This window comes from Lethenteron reissneri, chromosome 60, assembly GCF_015708825.2.
Source record: "Lethenteron reissneri isolate LAM-NWPU_2019-01 chromosome 60, ASM1570882v1, whole genome shotgun sequence".
NCBI lineage: Eukaryota > Metazoa > Chordata > Hyperoartia > Petromyzontiformes > Petromyzontidae > Lethenteron > Lethenteron reissneri.
Genome location: NC_083838.1, coordinates 8,685,238 through 8,707,627, shown reverse-complemented (window position 1 = coordinate 8,707,627; position 22,390 = coordinate 8,685,238). Strand labels below are relative to the sequence as shown.

The following is a 22,390-nucleotide window of genomic DNA, read 5'->3' as shown; positions in this document are numbered from 1 at the left end:
CCAGCACCCCAACCACCACCACCCCCACCACCACAAACCACACCACCACCCCCACCACCAGCACCACCAGCACCCTCCACCACAACTTCCACCGCCACCGCCGCCACCACCACCGCCAGTCAGTCAGCCAGTCAACCAGACAGCCATCTAGTCAGCCAGCCAGTCAGCGAGCCAGTCAGCTAATTAGGCAGCCATCCAGTCACCCAGTCAGCCAGTCAGTCAGGCGGTCAGACAGTCAGCCATCCAGTCACCCAGTCAGCCAGTCAACCAGTCAGCCAGTCAGCCAGCAAAACATTTTGTTTTCAAAATGCAGTATGATTTAATGATTATTATTGAGGATGTATACGTGTGTAGGGCTGTTACAGAGGGTCTGTTTGTGTAGGGCTGTTTACATAGGGGCTAATGGAAAACAGACACAGTGGGCGGGGTCTCCGTGAGCACACGGGGTGGTGCCCGCAACGACGTCCGTACTGGACGGCGTGAGGGGGGTTTCGATCCTCTAACGGGGTATAAAAAGGGTTGAGCCAGAGAGCTCGGGGCTCAGTCTTAGAGTAGTTAAGAGAAGAGAGAAGACCAGCCAGATAGGCCCTGGACTCCCCCTGGGACGCCGCCCTTGTAAGGGCAGTGCAGGCTGGAGCCAGTGGCGTGGTCCCGGAACCAGAGTCAGACCTCTGGGATTCCGGGTACCGTAGCCCGACTAACCAGTGTCGGGCCAGACAGCCTCCCCTAGCCCGTTAGCGGAGGACTCAGCTAGGAAGGCTAGCTAGGGGTGAATTCCCAGTTGTACGGGTGAGGGGGCCGATACATCCCTCTAGTACTGTAAGCCCTTTGTGTAAATAAATACGTGTGCCTTACCCCGTTGTCCACGCGTCTTCAACAACACTTCATCTGGCGTCAGAAGAACCAAGAACATGGACACGCGCCAAACAGCTCGAGCCAGGGAACAGCGGGCGGAGGACGCCGCCGAAATTGCCGAGCCCGAGATGGCTCTACTAGACGACGTGCAGCCGGGGCCGGATGCGGGCTTACCGGAGCATCGCCATGAAGAGGAGCAGCGGGGAGACGACCTGAGGCTGGCTCATGAGAGGCTGGCGGAACTGCTCTACGCCGCTGCCGCTGCGCTGGGGGACATCACACGGCTGGCGGCTGGTGGTCCACCGCGGGGCGAGAGGAACCGGCGTGTGGAGCGCCTTCCCGCCATTTCTGAAGATTTAAATTTTGAAATTCCCGCCATCGACGCAGCGACCGCTAGGGGCGTGGCCAACCTCAACCTGGGGTCCGACATCGGCCGCGCTGGGGCTGCTGCATCAACGACGGAGGAGGGCGCGTCATCAAAGCTGCGACAGGCGATGCCATCTGCCATTCGCGCCGAGACGCAGCCGAGTCGGGGAGGCAGCAGTCCACGGGACTCCACGGCAGCCGCTGCGCTACACCAAAGGCTGCCCCCGCTTAAAGAATTCGTGGGCGCAGAGGGCGACTGGAGCGGCTTTCAAAGACGCTTCCTCGCCCACCAGGAGATGGCTAAATGGACGGACGAAGAAGCTCTCAGCGCCCTGCCGGCGCTCCTGGACGGCGACGCGCTTGCCGCCCTAACATCGGCACCAAAGGAAAGGCGCTCCATGTTACCGATGGCGCTGCAGCTGCTGGGAGGGGTCTACGGACCGTCGGCGGAATGCAGACAGGAGTTCTACGACCGCAAGCGGGGAGAGAAGGAGTCGCCCCTAGCGTACCGAACGAGCCTCCTGGCGATGGCCAAGTCGGCCTTCCCCCGGATGGATGACGACGGCATCGACGCTATGGTAACGGAGAAGATACTCCTCCTGGCCGACGATCTAGACATCGCTGTCGTCGCACAGGAGGACGCGGAAATGACATCGCTCCAGGCGGCGCGGCTCCTCCACGCAAACCTCCTGTCGCTTCGACGCAAAGCCAGCAGGGCATCGGCGGGGCGTGCGGTGGCTGCAGCCACCCTTCCGACGGAGGAACTCTACGCCGTCGACCACCGACGGCAACAGGCGACGAGTGCACGGCCGGGCCAGGACGGGTCAGGCCGTTCCGACCACTCGTCACCTCCGACGTCGCTCCCGCGGTGTTATAACTGCGGCGTCCGGGGCCACGTCGCCTCGGGGTGCCGCTCTCCTCGTCAGCGCGGGACGACACCTCACCGGGACGACGGGCCTCATCCCAAGCTCCACCGTCAAAAACCGGCGAGTCGCGGCACCCCACACGTTTGGCCCACACACACACCCGTCACGCACTCAAACACCGCGACGAGAGGGGGGCCGGTATCACGCACCATCGCACCATCACGCACCACTCCGGGTACCCATATCGAACCCGGCCAGTGGTCCGTGCTGGCCGATCGTGTGGTTGCCGCATCGTCGGGGTCGTCGGCCGTTGTAGGATATATCGACGGGGTGGAAGTGCGCATCCTGGTCGATACGGGGGCATCGGCGACTATTATTTCGGAATTAATTTACAATATTCTCCCTGTCCGGAGCCGTCCTTTGATGCCTGTTAACGTACCATTCTATGCGGCTAACGGGGGCTCACTTGGCATCATCGGACAAATTCGTGCCCAAATTTGTATTGGGGAAATTAAATTGTCTGGGCCGATTTTTGTTTCGTCCTCGCTGGCGGTTCCGTGCCTGCTGGGGACGGACTTCCTGGCCAAAATGCCGATTGTAATTTTGATCGACCAGGGGTGCATAGAGCTTCCATCGGGCAGACGCATGGCGTTCCTGCCATCACCAGTTGCGACTCGGACGGCGTTCGCGACGGTGCCGGCGTTCGTGGAGAGAACGGTACGCGTTCCTCCGGGAACGCAAATGTTGGTGCCCTTGAAGCTTCGGCGGCCCCTCGTTAAGGGTGCCGGGGCGCAAGGGGTACTGTTGGGACCGTCTAGGGCCGGGGTTAGTGGACCTGATTTACTACCGGCCCAGACCATAGTGAGAGGGGATAGTGAACCCTTCATCGCGGTCCTAAACGTGGGCTCGCGGACGGTGGTGCTCCCACAGGGGACCGTGCTTGCTCACGCAACGCCGGTGCCGTGTGAGGAGCCCGCCGTCAATTCCGTCAACACTGTCCCTGCGTCGCGACCGCGTTCGGACAGCGATGAAGGGTGGCTCGAGGCGCTTTGTGCGGGATCGACGGACCTGTCCGATTCAGAGCGTCAACAACTTAAAACGCTATTGCGAGAATTTTCCGACGTTTTTAGTCGAGATAAATATGATTTGGGCTGCACTCACTTGCTGCGTCACCATATTGACACGGGTGACAGCGCGCCAATTCGCCAAAATCCGTTTCGGTTGAGTCCCGCCGAAAAGGAACATGTCAAATCGGCTGTTGATGACATGTTAGCCGCGGACATCATTTCTCCTTCCACCAGCCCTTGGGGAGCGCCGATCGTCCTGGTTAAAAAGCAGGACGGTTCGTTGCGGTTTTGCGTTGACTTCCGGCGTCTTAATAAAATTTCGGTTGCCGACGCATACCCGCTCCCTCGGATGGATGAATCGCTTGACGCTTTGGCGGGAGCGCGATTCTTTTCCACACTCGATTTACTTTCGGGATTCTGGCAGCTTCCTCTGGATGATGAGTCTAAGCCTAAAACTGCTTTTCGTACACTGCACGGCTTGTTTCAATTCAACAGGTTGCCGATGGGCTTGCACTCAGCGCCGGCGACTTTCCAGCGTTTGATGGAATTGGTTTTGGCTGGACTGCAATGGGAGTCGTGCCTCATTTATTTGGATGACGTTATCGTCTTTAGTAAAACTTTTGATGACCATCTCCAGAGGTTGCGGGCAGTTTTCCTAAAGATGCGGGCTGCTAATTTGAAATTTAAGCCCCAAAAATGCCATTTGTTGCGTGATTCGGTGCGTTATTTGGGGCACATCGTGGGACGCTCGGGTATTGCTACCGATCCCGCCAAAACGCAGTGTGTCAGCTCCTGGCCGACTCCCACCACAGTGGGAGAGGTCAGGAGTTTTATTGGGTTCGCGTCGTATTATCGACGGTTTGTTGCTGATTTTGCAACAATTGCAAAACCCCTGCACGCTCTAACATCTAAAGGGGTTCGTTTCCACTGGGGTCAAGAGGAGGAGGCTGCGTTCCGCTCCCTTCGGGACGCCCTGGTGAAAGCCCCTCCCTTGATCTACCCTGATTTTTCGAAACCCTTTTTGCTCGACACCGATGCGAGCAACACGGGTATTGGGGGTGTGCTTTCCCAGGTGGTTGATGGCGTTGAACGGGTGGTCGCATACGGTAGTCGGGTGTTGTCTCCTGCGGAGCAGAGATATTGTGTTACCCGTAGAGAACTGTTGGCAATTGTTTTTTTCATCCAACAGTACCGCCCATATCTGTACGGTCGGCATTTCACCGTCCGCACAGATCATGCGGCACTACAGTATGCCCTGCGGGTTCAACAACCATCGGGACAGTTGTCTCGATGGTTGGAGGTTCTCCAGGATTTTGATTTTGAGACCACTTACCGTAAGGGCGTTCGCCATACCAACGCGGACGCTCTGTCACGCATGCCAACCGCCTCGGAATGTGCATGCCTCCTGGGGTCGGGACGTTGCAGACCTTCAGGGGACGCATCGGTCCCGATCCTGGCAGCCACCGACGATGACGAGCCACTGGCTGATAATTCTATCGAACAACAGGGAAGGGATTCCCTGTTGGGGTTGCCCGTCGCTGAGTGGGGGCGCCTCCAAATGGAGGACACCTCCCTCCTCGGGTGGCGTCGTCGCGTCGGGGGTGCTGGCCGGGTGAAAGGTGATTCGGGTGCATGGGAAATGGTACAGGGTCTGCTCATGCACTGGGACGCAAAATCACAGCGACATCGGCTGGTCGTCCCTTCGGAGTTGCGAGGCAAAGTGGTGTGGGCCGCGCATGAGCGCCTGTTACATCTGGGGACTCTAAAGACCCTTGCACTAATACAGCTAGATTTTTTTTGGCCTGGTATGACAAAGGATGTGGGGGATCTTCTGAGTTCATGCCCGCGGTGTGCGCAGCGGAAACCGCCGGCGCGGGAGTCTAACCCGCCTTTACAATCGATCAAGGTGTCCAGAATAAATGAGCTGGTCGCACTGGACATCTTGGGCCCATTTCCCGCCACCCCCAGGGGCAATAAGTATTTGCTGACAGGTGTCGAGTATTTCACGCGCTGGCCCATGGCCTGGCCCCTTGCCAACCAGTCGGCAGCAGCCATCGTGGACGCCTTTGTTCAGGGATACGTCCTGGACAAAGGTGCCCCGGAACGGCTGCTGACCGACCAGGGTAAAAATTTTTCCAGCAAATTACTTAAACAAGTCTGTGACCTCTTAGGCACAAAGAAAATTCGGACCTCCCCGTATCACCCACAGACTGACGGAATGGTCGAGCGCCTGCATCGCACCATTTCGTCAATGATGGCACAGCAGGTCTCAGATTCCCAGACTGATTGGGACCTGCATATTCAGGGGGTCTTGGCGGCATATCGGATGGCACCCCATGCAGCTACGGGGTTTTCCCCCTTTTACCTTATGTACGGTCGCGAACCCGACCCGCCTGTTCGCGCCCAGCTGCAGATCCCCGACCAGCAAGGTAAAACAAAATTGGCTGACCACGTCAAATTTAATTTGGCTAAGTTAACAGAGGCGCGGGATGCTGCGAGGTTAAACTCGGACCTCCGTCAAAAGGCGAACGAGCGCCTCAGGTTGGGTCGAGCGCACGTCATACAGTGGAAACCGGGGGACAGGGCATGGTTGCACTGTCCCCAAGTACCCCTGGCTACCTCCCCAAAGCTGGCGCGACCGTGGCGGGGGCCTGTGGAAGTGGTCGAGGTCCTGCGACCACAGTGCGTGCGCATTCGTTGGGGGAAGCGGCGATGGTTCGTGCACCCCTCTCGGTTGAAACCTTTCGTCGCGGCACACAAACCCACTTCACACATGCGTGGCCAGACGTGTGGGGGGTCGACCGACTCACTAGGTCCGTCCCCACCGCGCTCACCTAATGCCTTGCCGGCCGTGCCACCTCCAGGTGCATCGAGACTGACGGGCTCACGCCCGACCACCCCTTCTGGGGATACCAACAGTCACGAGGCATCAGAGGAGGCCCCGCTCCCGGACGGACGATTGCCACCTGACGGTCCGCCACCCGGGGTTTCCCCGTGTGAGGGGCCCGCCGCAAGGACACGCGCAAAAATGCGCAAACTGTTGTGAAACCGCAAGGACACGCGCAAAAATGCGCAGACTGTTGAGGAACCGCAAGATTTGTATATATATGTTGTGTTCATTGTGTGTTGTGTGGGGGGGGGGTGTTCCCTGCCCATTGCATTCACGTACGTTGGGCTCACCTGCTGTTGTGTGCATTGTGGCTTCGCTACAAATTGTATATAGCTCGTTCTTACGGTATCCGTATTTATTCGGGGGGGGGGTGCGTCGGATTGTTCCCTTTCAGGGTTGAGGGTTTTGTTGTTGTCATTGTCGTTGTTGTTGTTACTGTTGGTTCCTTCAAGTTAGCGTTAAAAACGTTTTTTTTAAGGCACACGCGGGGATCCAGGGGTTAAATAACCTTTATTGAAAGTTGTTGCAGCCGGGACGGCTGCGAGCTGTACAGGGGGGGTGATGTAGGGCTGTTACAGAGGGTCTGTTTGTGTAGGGCTGTTTACATAGGGGCTAATGGAAAACAGACACAGTGGGCGGGGTCTCCGTGAGCACACGGGGTGGTGCCCGCAACGACGTCCGTACTGGACGGCGTGAGGGGGGTTTCGATCCTCTAACGGGGTATAAAAAGGGTTGAGCCAGAGAGCTCGGGGCTCAGTCTTAGAGTAGTTAAGAGAAGAGAGAAGACCAGCCAGATAGGCCCTGGACTCCCCCTGGGACGCCGCCCTTGTAAGGGCAGTGCAGGCTGGAGCCAGTGGCGTGGTCCCGGAACCAGAGTCAGACCTCTGGGATTCCGGGTACCGTAGCCCGACTAACCAGTGTCGGGCCAGACAGCCTCCCCTAGCCCGTTAGCGGAGGACTCAGCTAGGAAGGCTAGCTAGGGGTGAATTCCCAGTTGTACGGGTGAGGGGGCCGATACATCCCTCTAGTACTGTAAGCCCTTTGTGTAAATAAATACGTGTGCCTTACCCCGTTGTCCACGCGTCTTCAACAACACTTCACGTGCAACGGATATCTAAATGTAAGGCCATGATCGCCCGACATCTTTATCACAGCACGCGGCACATTCGAGAGAGGGAGAGGGGGAGATGGCGGTATTTGTATTCCGCTTGTCCACCCAGGGGATGCCTCGCCAAATCTCGCCACTCATCTTCAGGAGGTGCCCCCTCCTGAATTTGTTGTTTCGATTGTTTACGCACTTAAATTGGGGGGGGGGGGGGGGCGGGGTGGCGATGATTTGCTGTGTAGATGATTTATCATTTGAGCGATCTTTGGGGCCGTCCATAAATGACGTCACGCTATTTTGGACGATTTTGACCCCCCCGCTCGTCACACGCGTCACAAATGTCTGACCCCCCCCTAGCCCCTAGGTGCGTGACGTCATTTATGGACGGCCCCTGTGCCGGCCCATCGTCGGCACCAAACTCGGAGCCGGCACGAGCATCGGTTGACCGCTCGCCCGTTTGGGAATGACCGCCACGGGGTCTTTAATGTCCACCGAGTGTCCATGCACAACTGCAGCGATAACCAGGGTCGCCGCTCGAATCCGAACCGCGAACCCTCCGCAGCCGAATGCGACGTGACCTTGGCACGTGAGCGCTCGACTTTGCGGCAATTTTCCGACCGTTGGACGCGACGTTCCGACGTTTCGCTGCACGTGCCTGGAGCAGCAGCTTCCTTTCCGCGGGAGGGAAAGAAACATGAAATGAACGGAGCGCCTTTGAATTGTAGGAGCTCTCGGGCGAGGAAGGGAGCAAGCGAGGTGGCCGCGAAACGTCGGACAGAGCAACCGGCGCGGTTCACACACTCGCACCCGGCGTGATTTCCTGCCCGAGTGAGAGAGCATTGAGAATGAGTGCAATTCATCTCTTCGTATAGATTCTCGAGGGCGACTCGGCGGGCAGACAGACGTACAACCCTACCCTGGGCCAGTGGTGACAATTCCACATTCCTACGGCGGGGTGCGAGTCAATCCACAGGACAACCGCTGCTGACTGTCCTAAGCGGCGGTGCCTCATAGTTTATCTACCCCTCCCCGCACCCGGGAGGTGTGATTGGCTGCAGATGGGGGATTGAAACGCACCGAACGATTATCACGCGCTGATTAAACAGTGGTGGGGGTTGCAGGGTCAGGGATGCACGAAGCGACCTGGGGAACGCTCGTTGGGTGAGATCCACACTCCACCCACCACTGTCCACCCACCACACTCCACCCACCACTCTCCACCCACCACTGTCCACCCACCACACTCCACCCACCACTCTCCACCCACCACTCACCAACCACCACTCTCCCTTATCCAGTTCCCGTCACGTCCACTACCTCCACCAAAGACAAAGATCCCCCGTATAGCCTCCAACAGACTGTTGGGGCAAGTGCGGTAAGCATGGCCCTACAAAGGCCGGCATGGCACACGAGGGGGGGGGGTGTGGTTGTCAAAGCACCACGCGCGGCCGCCTTTGTCTCTCTCCTGGCGATGCGTACCCATTGTACTCGGCAATCATTTGATGCTGAGTCAACCTAGAGGGAGGAAGGGGGTGGGGGGGAGATCTAGGACAGGTTCAGAGACAATGGTCACTGGTGGTGGTGGCCGTGAGCGGGAATGGATTTCGGCACGCCCGGATCGTAGCGTAGCGCGCTAACTGCTGCGCCACCGCTCCCCATCATCATCACCACCACCACCATCATCCTCCTATCAAATGCTGCCGCTTCCCAACCTTTGATAACACTCCCCACCACCACCATCACCACCACCAACCCCCCTCCTGCCGCTATTTTTTAATATCACCCAGACAGGCTCACATCAATCACTATTATACTGTCATTAGAGCTTTGCGCCTCTGTTTAACGATGACTTCTGTGGACACTTTAATATCTGCTGGGAGAGAGCGAGGGGAGAGAGGGGGGAGCGAGAGGGGGGGGAGTGAGCGAGGGACAGAGAGGGGGACAGAGGGAGAGTGCCTCGAGGAGTCTGGGGCAATGATCGTGGAGGCACGGAGACCATTGGCTCTGGGCGATGCAGAATCTCAATTTCCCCCCCACCACACTCCCCTCACCGCCCCCCCCCCTTCAGCAACCCTCCCACCACCGCCAGCACCTTCTGCGAATATTGTAACCCCCCTCCTTGACCCGAGGATTGTATTTAAAGGAAGACGGAGAGAGAGAGAGAGCGAGGCGTGTCTGTGTGAGTGTCTGTGTGTGTGTCTGTGTGAGTGTCTGTGTGTGTGTCTGTGTGTGTGTCTGTGTGAGTGTCTGTGTGAGTGTCTGTGTGAGTGTCTGTGTGTGTGTCTGTGTGAGTGTCTGTGTGAGTGTCTGTGTGAGTGTCTGTGTGTGTGTCTGTGTGTGTGTCTGTGTGAGTGTCTGTGTGAGTGTCTGTGTGAGTGTCTGTGTGAGTGTCTGTGTGAGTGTCTGTGTGAGTGTCTGTGTGAGTGTCTGTGTGAGTGTCTGTGTGAGTGTCTGTGTGTGTGTCTGTGTGTGTGTCTGTGTGTGAGTGCGTCTGTGTCCGGTAAAACAACCCCCTACCTCCTTGCGGTGCCGCACGGGGAACTCGTTCGTGGAGAGTGCTGTGGGGAAAGGGCCAATGCCCATTGGCCTCTCCCCTCATGGCGTCTGTGACCACCACAGTGGCTAAACGTGGGCTCTGGACGGGTGCGAGGGGCTGGTAAACCCTCCACCTTCAATTCATTACCAGGAAACTACGACTTAAACATAAATATGTAACTAATAAGTGTGCCGGAAGCCCCAGGGGGACAGGCGTCTATGACGTCTCCTGGCCAAACCCCAATTGGCGGAGCCAGGAGATTGAATCTTCATCCTCGGGGCTCCTCCAGAAACAACGAAAAGCCACTACGGATGGCCACGTGGAATGTTCGAACGCTCACTGCGGAAGAGAGGCTGCCACTCCTTTGTCGGGAGCTGGACCGGTACCGCCTGGATCTCTGTGGCATTCAGGAGGTCCGGTGGACCGGTTCTGGCTCCTTTCAACATGAGGGGTGGACAGTCCTCTACTCGGGGCAGGAGACTGCCAAACAACAGGGTGTGGCTCTTCTTCTGAACAAAAGAATGAAGGGGCGTGGGAGCGTGGCGGTGAGGTGTGGGAAGCTGTAAGCCCCAGGCTACTTTGGGCTCGCCTTCCCATCAACCGGAGGAGAGGAGTGGTGGTCGTGGTTACTTATGCCCCCACCGAAGACGTACATCCTTGGAGGGATGCAGGCAAAGCCGATGAGTCAGATGCCTTCTATGACCTCCTGTCACAGGTGCTGGCTAAAGTGACCACTCGGGACAGAGTCATCTTGTTGGGTGACTTCAATGCCCGAGTTAGTCATGATGCTGGCACCTGGTCTGGAGTGATTGGAATGCATGGGCCAGATCAGCTCAATAACAACGGTAGGAGGCTGCTAAATTGTTGTGCAGCCCATGGGCTTGTAATAACCAACACGCTCTTCCGGCATCGGCGCATCCACACAACATCATGGATGCATGCCGGGTCCAAGCAAGAACATCTGCTGGACTACATAGTGACGGACCCGCGGATGCGAGCCCATGTCCTTGACACCAGGACCTACCGTGGAGCTGATCTGCCCTCTGACCATCGACTAGTCATCTGTAAGATGCACCTGCCATTCTTCCACTCCGGTGGTGGGTGTACACCCAGGAACCCATTCCAACCTAAAGTGGCCTGGTCTCAGTTAGCTGATGAAAGTTGCAAGCGATAATTTCATCATCGCTTGCAGCTGGGGTTGGCATCGTCCCCCACTCCTCCTGATGTCGAGGGTAAATGGGCGAGGTTTAGGACTGTGACTCATGCAGCTGTAATGGCTGCTTTGGGTATGCGGTCCAGACCTCCCCAGAAACCCTGGCTGACAGAGGAGGTGTTCAGGATAGTTGAGAAAAAGCGACAGGCCCACTCTCATCGGCTACAGCAACCCACGTCAGAGAATGAGGCTTACCGCAGCCTTCGCTCGGAGGTTCGGAGAGCCGTAAGGCGCTGCAAGGATGGGTGGTGGTCGCGGGTTGCTGAGGAGATGGAGTTTGCCTCAGTGGCCCGCGATCACAAATCACTATTTAACTCCATCAAAAAAGTAAGCTGCAGCACCACACCGATTACCATCATTAGGGGAAAAAACGGTTATCGAATCTCCGACCCCCAGGAACAGGTTTGCAGATTTGCTTAGCATTTCTTTGAGGTCTTGGGGGAGAGGAAATCCCTCAGCCAGGAAAACATCATGGCACAAAGTGGGGATAACCCTGCTGAGGCTGCGGTGCCTGAAATATTGGAAGAGGTTACCCCCTGTGAGTGGCTGGCTGAGGTGCCATCTGTTGAGGAAGTACTGAAGGCGATCCGCAGTCTGAGACCAGGAAAGGCACCGGGCAGAGATGATCTCCCAAGCAAAATGCTGAGGGAGGGTGGCGTTTGTGCAAAGACTGCCCTATATGACATCATAACAACAGTCTGGACCACTGGACGGGTTCCGCAGGATTGGAAGGATGCCCTGGTGGTCCCCCTCTTTAAGAAGGGGGACCACACAGACTGTAACAACTACAGGGGCATCTCACTCCTCAGTGTGCCGGGAAAGGTCTTGGCAAGGATTATTCAACATCGCCTTGCTAGGCACGCTGAGGAGAGGCTTGCGGAGCCCCAATGCGGTTTCAGTAAAGGGCGGTTCTGCACAGATGCCATTATTTCGGTCTGTCTGCTACAGCAGAGGTGTAGGGAATTTCAACAAGACCTACATCTTTGCTTTATTGACCTGGTCAAGGCCTATGATACCATCAGTAGGCCTGGGCTCTGGGTTGTTCTTCGTGCTTTCGGAGTCCCTGACCCTCTGCTCACGATCATTAAGGACCTTCATGATGGAAAGCGGGCACAGGGAAAGACTCTGGAGTCAGAGCCTTTCCCTGTACACCTTGGGGTGCAACAGGGATGTCCTCTGGCTCCCACATTATTTAACATCTATTTTGACCACGTAGTTCGTGAAGCCTTCAATAGCTGTACCGGGGGAATCTCTATTTGGTACAGATATAATGGGAGGCTGATCGATGCCCGGGTGCGATAATGGGATGGCTCCCTATTGGTCAACCACGTTATGTATGCCGATGATTTGGCAATAGCTGCTCATTCAGAGAAGGAGTTGGAGACGCTGCTGCTGAGACTGGAGCGTGCCACTAAGAGGTGGGGCCTTACCATCAGCCCCACCAAAACTAAGCACCTGCCTGGGTATTTTGTACCATCGGACACTCCACCCCCACAACTCCCATTCGGTGATGGGGCAGTAGTGGAGAGAGTGGAGAGTTTCCCATACCTGGGCAGTGTGCTTCATGACCGGCTCCAGTTTAAAAGCAGAGGTCTCACCCAGAATGAGTCGAGCGGCAATATCTTTTCATCGGTTGCGTAACCCTGTGTGGAAGCTACCTGGTCTGTCGCTCCGCACGAAGCTTCAAGTCTTCTCAGCCACAGTCATTCCCTCCCTTCTCTACGCTTGCGAAACGTGGACCCCCCCAAATGGAGCATCTTCGCCGGTTGGAAACATTTAGGTTGGCCTGCCTACGATCAATCCTGGGTTTAACCAGGCTGTATTGTGTGAGGAGCTCATAAATCCTTGAAAGATCTGGGCAATATCCCATCGGTTAGCTCCTCCAGCAGGCAAGGCTGCGTTGGCTGGGTCATGTATCCCGCATGCGCAGCCACCGCATGCCGAAATAGCTTTTGTTCGGCCTGATCGAGGGGGCTAAACGGGCGCGACACGGGCTAGAGAAGAGATGGAGTGATGTGGTACAAGAGGACGTGGAGCTGAGTGGACTTGCCGATGGCAATTTTATGAGAGCCCACAGAGTTGTAGCAATTATCGGCAACGGCCGTCTCAAAATAATTCTCTCATCAAAACGCTATACCACAGAGCCCATGGCATTTCTGACCAACACCACCTGGCTGGTGAATTAAGACATGTACATCGGGCCCTCAGGATGAACAGATACTCTGACCGCACCATCCGCCAAGCTGTTTCTCCCACCATACAGAAACAGCCACATGAAACTCCGACCAAAACTATCACGTTACCATACATAGCAGGCGTGACCAAAAAGATCTCCAAAATTCTAAACAAACATAAGATCCAAGTCCGATTCAGTACAGTGCATAAAATCCGTGATCTGATTCCATCTGTGAAGGATGTCGTTCCTGACTTACAGTATCCTGGAGTCTACAAATTGAGTTGCAGTTGTGGTGATTGCTACATTGGAAAAACGAAACGTCATGTTTCTGATCGTGTCCGCGAGCACAAGTCAGATCTGAAACACGGCAGAACTGATTCTTCGGCCGTTGCGGATCATTGCTACAACTCTGTGGGCTCTCATGAAATTGTCTTTTCCGAGACCAAGGTGCTCTGCAAACCTCCTGGCTACCATCAAAGGTTTGTACACGAAGCCATACAAATATACAAACGCAGACATAATTTCAACCGTGATGATGGTTACAAACTGAGTAATCATTGGAAAGATGTGATTAACCATGCAAAAAAGATTTAACTACACTTATTTGGACCATCTTATTTGACAGACAACTATTACAGGTTATTGATAGACAGCCAGTTTTGTTTTACCAGGTTTAGTTGTTTCTTTTTTCACACTTTTGTTATGTAGGCTAGGCGTAGTCACAAACCGCACCTCTCCATAACAAAGGCTCAGTATTTTGTTATGCAGTCTATTCTTAGTCTTAAGCCTCACCTTACCATATTAATAAAAACGTGTGCCGTACTTGGCCCTTCCCCTCTTCAACCATTATATATACGGAGTGGTAGCTCTTGTAATCTCTCATTTACTTGATACAGCTGTCGTGGCTGTGACGGTTCCACCTGAAGACGGAAGCTTGTGTTGCCTCCGAAACGTCGTGATTTTTTATTTTTATTTTATTTTACTTTTATTAATTTTAATTTTTTTACCTTTGTGACTTTACCGAAAAAACCTAAGAATATGAATCTGGACACTGTGGCGCCAGTGTTTGGTCCGAACACATACACACGCTCGCGTGCGCCGAGCTGGCCTTCTTAATAGGTGCTCGCTGACCAGCACTTTCCCCGGCCAAGAGGTCGCGGCCGACTGCTCGGACACCTCCATGGTGAACGTGTGGCGGTGAAGCAGGCGTGTTTTGTGTTGCCAATGGTTTGATCTGCGCATCGTGAAGACGGAAAATGAATCAGCTGGCATATCAAACTGTTTACTGTTTTTTTGTTTGTTTTATTGTAGCAGGTAAGGCACGCTGGGAAGCGACCCGGCTGTCACAAATGATAGTGCAACAAAGTGGCTTATCATTTGGAAATGCATTGCAGCAAAAATCATCGATAACGCGTGATGCTGTTTCTAAATGTGGAGAGGAAAACAACCGAAAGACCAGGAGAAAAATTCCACGCGACCACGGGGAGAGAGAGAGAGACACACAAACTCATAACATAGAGAAGGCGTCAGGGTCGGAATCATACCCACGACATCCTGTATACAGGGCGAGGGAGGTAACATCTCTTAGCCACGGTGGTGATGATAATGAGAGAGAGAAACACGCAAACTCCAAATATACAGCAGGCGTCAGGGTCGGAATCTAACCCACGACATCCTGCATACAGGGCGAGTGAGTTAACATCTCCTAGCCACCGCGATGATGATGAGAGAGAGAGAGACACGCAAACTCCAAATATACAACAGGCGTCAGGGTCGGAATCGAACCCACGACATCCTGCATACAGGGCGAGGGAGTTAAAATCTCCTAGCCAGCGTGATGATGATGAGAGAGAGAGAGAGACACGCAAACTCCAAATATACAGCAGCAGGCGTCAAGGTCGGAATCTAACCCACGACATCCTGCATACAGGGCGAGGGAGTTAACATCTCCTAGCCAGCGTGATGATGATGAGAGAGAGAGAGACACGCAAACTCCAAATATACATCAGCAGGCGTCAGGGTCGGAATCGAACCCACGACCTCCTGCACACAGGGCGAGGGAGTTAACATCTCCTAGTTACCGTGATGATGATGAGAGAGAGAGACACGCAAACTCCAAATATACATCAGCAGGCGTCAAGGTCGGAATCGAACCCACGACCTCCTGCACACAGGGCGAGGGAGTTAACATCTCAGCACCGTGCCGCACAGAACACGGAGCCCGAGGCAGACCCACGCAGCAGTGGAGCCTCTTTCGTGCCCACGACTCGTAATGAGGACGACGAGACCGATCCACAGAAGGTGTGTGCATGACTGCTGCTGGTAGTCGGTGGCTTTTTGCTCGAATTGAAATATTGACGGTGCGAGCTTCGACGACGACAAGAGAGACGACGACGACAAACGCGGCGAAGTTCCCGCGGGACCTGCCGACGGTGTTCCAGTCGCCACGGCGCTCGTCGTCGGGGCGCCACGTGCGCTGCGAGGCCACTCGAAGTGTCGAAGGCTCGCTGCTGGCAGGAGGTCACGGGACAGACACCCAGCTGCAGCTCCAGGAGTCACCTCACCAGCTTACACCCCCCCCCCACGGCCCATCCTGGCTCCTCCCCCCTCCCCGTAACCAGTATATAAGGTGGTGTCTCTTAGAGCTCTCTTCACTTGATACAGTCATTTTGCTGTGACTGCTCCACTTGAAGACGGAAGCTTGTGTTGCCTTCGAAACGTCGTGATTTAATGTCGTTGTGCTTTCATTTATTTTTTACCTACGTGACTTTACCGAAAAAACACAAAGAGTATGAATCCTTGCAGTCACGAAAACTTCGAATCTAGAAACACCCAAAGGGGTGCCACGGGTTGATTGACTGAGATGACTGGCAGACCGCCCCGCCCCTCCTCTCACCCCCTCCCCCCCACAGCACGATACCCCCCACCACCCCAAACACTTCGCGAGCGCGGATGGGAGTAACCATGGTGATGGTCTGGGTGACAGTGACGTCACAATGATGATGGGAGTAGCCATGGTGATGGTCTGGGTGACAGTGACGTCACAACGCTGATGGTAATAACCATGGTGATGGTCTGAGACCCATAGACTCGCACAGAGACCCATAGACTCACACAGAGACCCATAGACTACTCACACAGAGACCCAAAGAATCACACAGAGACCCATAGACTCACACAGAGACCCATAGACTCACACAGAGACCCATATACTCACACAGAGACCCATATACTCACACAGAGACCCATAGACTCACACAGAGACCCATATACTCACACAGAGACCCAAAGAATCACACAGAGACCCATAGACTCACACAGAGACCCATAGACTAACACAGAGACCCAAAGAATCACACAGAGACCCATAGACTCACAACGAGACCCATAGACTCACACAGAGACCCAAAGAATCACACAGAGACCCATAGACTCACACAGAGACCCATAGACTCACACAGAGACCCATATACTCACACAAAGACCCAAAGAATCACACAGAGACCCATAGACTCACACAGAGACCCATAGACTCACACAGAGACCCATAGACTCACACAGAGACCCATAGACTCACACAGAGACCCATAGACTCACACAGAGACCCATAGACTCACACAGAGACCCAAAAAAATACACAGAGACCCATAGACTAACACAGAGACCCATAGACTCACACAGAGACCCATACACTCACACAGAGACCCATAGACTCACACAGAGACCCAAAGACTCACACAGAGACCCATAGACTCACACAGAGACCCATATACTCACACAGAGACCCAAAGACTCACACAGAGACCCATACACTCACACAGAGACCCATAGACTCACACAGAGACCCAAAGACTCACACAGAGACCCAAAGACTCACACAGAGACCCATACACTCACACAGAGACCCAAAGACTCACACAGAGACCCAAAGACTCACACAGAGACCCATACACTCACACAGAGACCCATAGACTCACACAGAGACCCATACACTCACACAGAGACCTATAGACTCACACAGAGACCCAAAGACTCACACAGAGACCCATAGACTCACACAGAGACCCAAAGACTCACACAGAGACCCATCGACTCGCACAGGAACCCATAGACTCACACAGAGACCCATAGACTCACACAGAGACCCAAAGAATCACACAGAGACCCATAGACTCACACAGAGACCCATATACTCACACAGAGACCCATAGACTCACACAGAGACCCAAAGACTCACACAGAGACCCATAGACTCACACAGAGACCCATATACTCACACAGAGACCCAAAGACTCACACAGAGACCCATACACTCACACAGAGACCCATAGACTCACACAGAGACCCAAAGACTCACACAGAGACCCATAGACTCACACAGAGACCCATATACTCACACAGAGACCCAAAGACTCACACAGAGACCCATACACTCACACAGAGACCCATAGACTCACACAGAGACCCAAAGACTCACACAGAGACCCATAGACTCACACAGAGACCCATATACTCACACAGAGACCCATAGACTCACACAGAGACCCATAGACTCACACAGAGACCCAAAGTCTCACACAGAGACCCATATACTCACACAGAGACCCATATACTCACACAGAGACCCATAGACTCACACAGAGACCCATAGACTCACACAGAGACCCAAAGACTCACACAGAGACCCAAAGACTCACACAGAAACCCATAGACTCACACAGAGACACATAGACTCACACAGAGACCCATAGACTCACACAGAGACCCATAGACTCACAAAGAGACCCATAGACTCACAAAGAGACCAATAGACTCACACAGAGACCCATAGACTCACACAGAGACCCGTAGACTCACACAGAGACCCATAGACTCACAAAGAGACCCATAGACTCACACAGAGACCCATAGACTCACACAGAGACCCAAAGACTCACACAGAGACCCATAGACTCACACAGAGACCCATATACTCACACAGAGACCCATAGACTCATACAGAGACCCATATACTCACACAGAGACCCATAGACTCACACAGAGACCCAAAGACTCACACGGAGACCCATAGACTCACACAGGGACCCGTAGACTTGCACAGGGAGACGTAGACTGTGCCAGGCTAGGTGCGCTTTGAGGCCACATGGAGTGTGGCAGGAGGTCACGGGACAGGCCCAGCAGGTGCCATGGGTTGACCGACTCAGGTGACAACAACAAAGACAAATATTCCCCGTATAGCCTCTAATCAGACTGTTGGGGCAAGTGCTGTTAGCGAGTAGCAGCGCCTACGAAGGCCGGCACGGCACACGAGGGGACGTGGTTGTCAAAGCACCACGCGCGGCCGCCTTTGTCTCCCTCTTGGCGATGTTTACCCATCGTACTCGGCAATCATTTGATGCTGAGTCAACCTATCGGGTGGGGGGGGGGGGGGAGATCTAGGACCGGTCCAAACAATGGTCACTGGTGGTGGTGACCGTGAGCGGGAATGGATGTCGGCACGCCCGGCCGCCTTTGTCTCCCTACCACACTCCCACACGCTCAGTGGCCGTAGGGCGCCCCCTTGGCACGCGGCGTGTGCTGCTGCGCGCTCGCGGCCTCTGGGTTTGTGTGGCCGTGGCTGGCCCCGAGCAGAGCCCTCGAAATGCAATTGACCCGCCAGCGCCGATGCCACCCCGTGAGCGCATTGGTGGCCCCTGCCGGCAGGAATATCAATTCGCGAGCACAAATGCGTGAACGTAATTTGGGCCGTAACCTTTCCCCAGAGTGCATTTTGAAGGAGTCTTGAATTTCGCAATAACAGAAATAGGTTGTGTGTGTGTCTGTGCGTGTGTGTGTGTCTGTGTGTGTCTGTGTGTATGTGTGTGGGGAGGGGTAGTGTAGGGGCTAGCGCGCTGCGCTATGAACCCGGCGACACGGGTTCGATTCCCGCTCACGGCCAACACCCAGTGACGATTATCTGAACCGGTCCTGGACCTCCCCTAGGTCGACTCGGCCTCAAATGAGTACCTGGTGCGGTGTGTGGTAAACATTGCCACTGGAGAGACAAAGGCGGTCGGGCGTGGTGCTGGCCACCACCTCCTCGTGTACCGTTCCAGCCTTCATAGGTGCTCGCTAACAACACTTGCCCCTACAGTCTGTTAAGGCTATTTGAGGGAATTTTGTCTTTGTATACACGTGGGGAGCGGTGGCGCAGTGGTTAGCGCACCACTCAAGGCCATCACTATTGACGATTATCTGAACCGGTCCTGGGCCTCCCTTAGGTCGACTCAGCCTCAAGTAAGGAGCTGGTGCGGTGTGTGGTAAACATCGCCAGTAGGGAGACAAAGGCGGTCGGGCGTGGTGCTGGCCACGCACCCCCTCGTGTACCGTTCCGGCCTTCATAGGTGCTCGCTAACAGCACTTGCCCCTACAGTCTGTTACAGGCTACACGGGTCCTCTCTTTTTGTGTATCTCCCTTCTCTGCCCGGTGCTCTAACCCTGCAAACCACGTGCACGTGGAGAGCACGGGAGGAGGAGCACAGAACTCTCTCACGCTAATCGATGATCAACGCAACGATCGATCACTCCCTATTGACGTGGGGGGAGGGAGGGAGGGGGGCTGGGTTACGTTTCACTGTTTGCCAGACAACCGCGGTCCAGCCGCAACGCTTTGCCACGCGGTCTGGGGCGATTTCGACCCAGAGGAGAGAATCCGCTCGAAACTTGAGTGTTGACCTCCCGTGACCTCTCGTGACCTCTCGTGACCTGACATGCGAGACACTCCCCACCCCTTCCACCCCCCCCTCCCCCGCCTTGGTCGCACCCTCCCCTCTCCCGCCTCTGCCCCAGCGCCCCGCCAAGCAAAACGCACCACTCCGCCACTTCTCGCGAATATCCCGGCAGTAATTTTATCCACTTTAATTTGTAATTGCGGCACAAAATTACCCGCAGCAGTAGCAACCCCCCCACCCCCGCGCCTGCTTCCACCTCGACCCCCACCTCCCCCATCCTGCCGCCCCCCCTCCCCTCCAACCCCCCCCCAAACCACCCCCCAAACCACCCCCAACCTCCTGGCCCACAATGATTGGCCGTGAATAATGTGGTAGAAATTACAGCGATGGGCAGAGAGAGAGAGGGAGGGAGGGAGACAGAGCGAGGGAGAGAGAGGGAGGGAGAGCGAGGGAGGGAGATGGAGAGAGAGGGAGGGAGCGGGGGAGGGAGAGGGAGGGAGCGACTTTTGTGGAGTGGGAGTGGAGGAGGTGATGGAGTAATAAATCATTTAGACCCGCATGTGTTTCAATGAGCGTTTAAATCAAAACATTAATCACATTTGCATATAGGAGTGCTTATTTAATTATTTAGCAACCGCTGCACCCTCTTCGACGTCCCCGCCACCCCCTCACCGGGGTCACGTGTCGAGTGAAATCTTTTGTGAAATCTTTCATTAAAAAAAAGGGGGGGGGGGGGCTACATAAAGCAAATCATTATATAAAAAACAAAAAAATCGAAATGATGAACGAAGCAAAGTGCCGACTACACCGAGCATCTTCTTGTTTCCTCTGATCGTAAAAAATAAAAAAGAGGAAAGCTGCCGGCCAAACCCATCTCTGGGGTCATTTTTGGGACGAAGGGATCTGGGTGGGTGGGGGGTGGAGACGTCGCTCCTTGCCTGTCTCTCCACCTCCTCCTCCGAGACCCAGACGGAGTCTCCGGGCGCAAATGTTCCCAAACCAATCCGTAGCGTATTAATGAATGTCTGATATTTGAAAGTTGTGTGTGGTGTGCCGGGAAGGGGGGGGGGAGGTAGTGGCGCAGTGGTTAGCGCAATGCGCTACGAATCCCCCAGTTGGAGTCCTGGGACACCACGCCCAGCAGTCTTTATCGTCACAGTTGCGATGTTGACATATCGCACCAGGGAATCGTTTGGGTCTGAGTCGACCTAGGGGAAGCTCAGCCAGGACTGGTTCTGATGAACATCACTCGTGTTGGTGGCCGTGAGCGGGAATCGAACTCGGGTTTCTGAGGGTTTTGTAGCGCAGAGCGCTAACCGCTGCACCGCCGCTCCCCGCACCACCACCGCCACCACCATCGCCACTGCCACCACTACCACCGCCACCACCACCACCACTGTCATCACCGTCACCACCTCCATCGCCACCACTACCGCCATCACCATCGCCACCCCCACTGCCACCACCACCACCGCCACCACCACCGCCACCACCATCGCCACCACCACCACTGTCATCACCGCCACCACCACCACCGCCACCACCACCGCCACCACCATCGCCACCACCATCGCCACTGCCACCACTACCACCGCCACCACCACCACCACTGTCATCACCGTCACCACCACCATCGCCACCACTACCGCCATCACCATCGCCACCCCCACTGCCACCACTACCACCGCCACCACCACCGCCACCACCACCGCCACCACCATCGCCACCACCACCACTGTCATCACCGCCACCACCACCACCGCCAGCACCAACACCACCACCGCCACCACCACCACCACCACCGCCACCACCACCGCCACCACCACCGCCACCTCCACCACCACCGCCACCACCACCGCCACCACCACCACCACCGCCACCACCGCCACCACCACCGCCACCACCGCCACCACCACCACCGCCACCACCATCGCCACCACTGTCATCACCGCCACCACCACCACCGCCACCACCATCGCCACCACCATCGCCACCACCACCACCACTGTCATCACCGCCACCACCACCACCACCGCCAGCACCAACACCACCACCGCCACCACCACCATCGCCACCACCATCGCCACCACCACCACTGTCATCACCGCCACCACCACCACCGCCACCACCATCGCCACCACCATCGCCACCACCATCGCCACTGCCACCACTACCACCGCCACCACCACCACTGTCGTCACCGTCACCACCACCATCGCCACCACTACCGCCATCACCATCGCCACCCCCACTGCCACCACTACCACCGCCACCACCACCGCCACCACCATCGCCACCACTGTCATCACCGCCACCACCACCACCGCCACCACCATCGCCACCACCATCGCCACCACCACCACCACCACCACTGTCATCACCGCCACCACCACCACCACCGCCAGCACCAACACCACCACCACCACCATCGCCACCACCATCGCCACCACCACCACTGTCATCACCGCCACCACCACCACCGCCACCACCATCGCCACCACCATCGCCACCACCATCGCCACTGCCACCACTACCACCGCCACCACCACCACCACCACTGTCGTCACCGTCACCACCACCATCGCCACCACTACCGCCATCACCAT

The 22,390-nt window shown here is 55.6% G+C and overlaps 1 protein-coding gene across 1 annotated transcript; it reads left to right on the top strand.

Moving 5' to 3' along the window:
• Positions 1 to 21,128: 21,128 nt before the first annotated feature.
• LOC133358016 (uncharacterized) lies at positions 21,129 to 22,103 on the top strand (the record flags this gene model as incomplete). The annotated part of the gene is made up of 1 exon (XM_061576291.1): positions 21,129 to 22,103. A coding segment is annotated over one exon (975 nt), but the record flags the coding sequence as incomplete, so codon positions are not given.
• Positions 22,104 to 22,390: the final 287 nt, after the last annotated feature.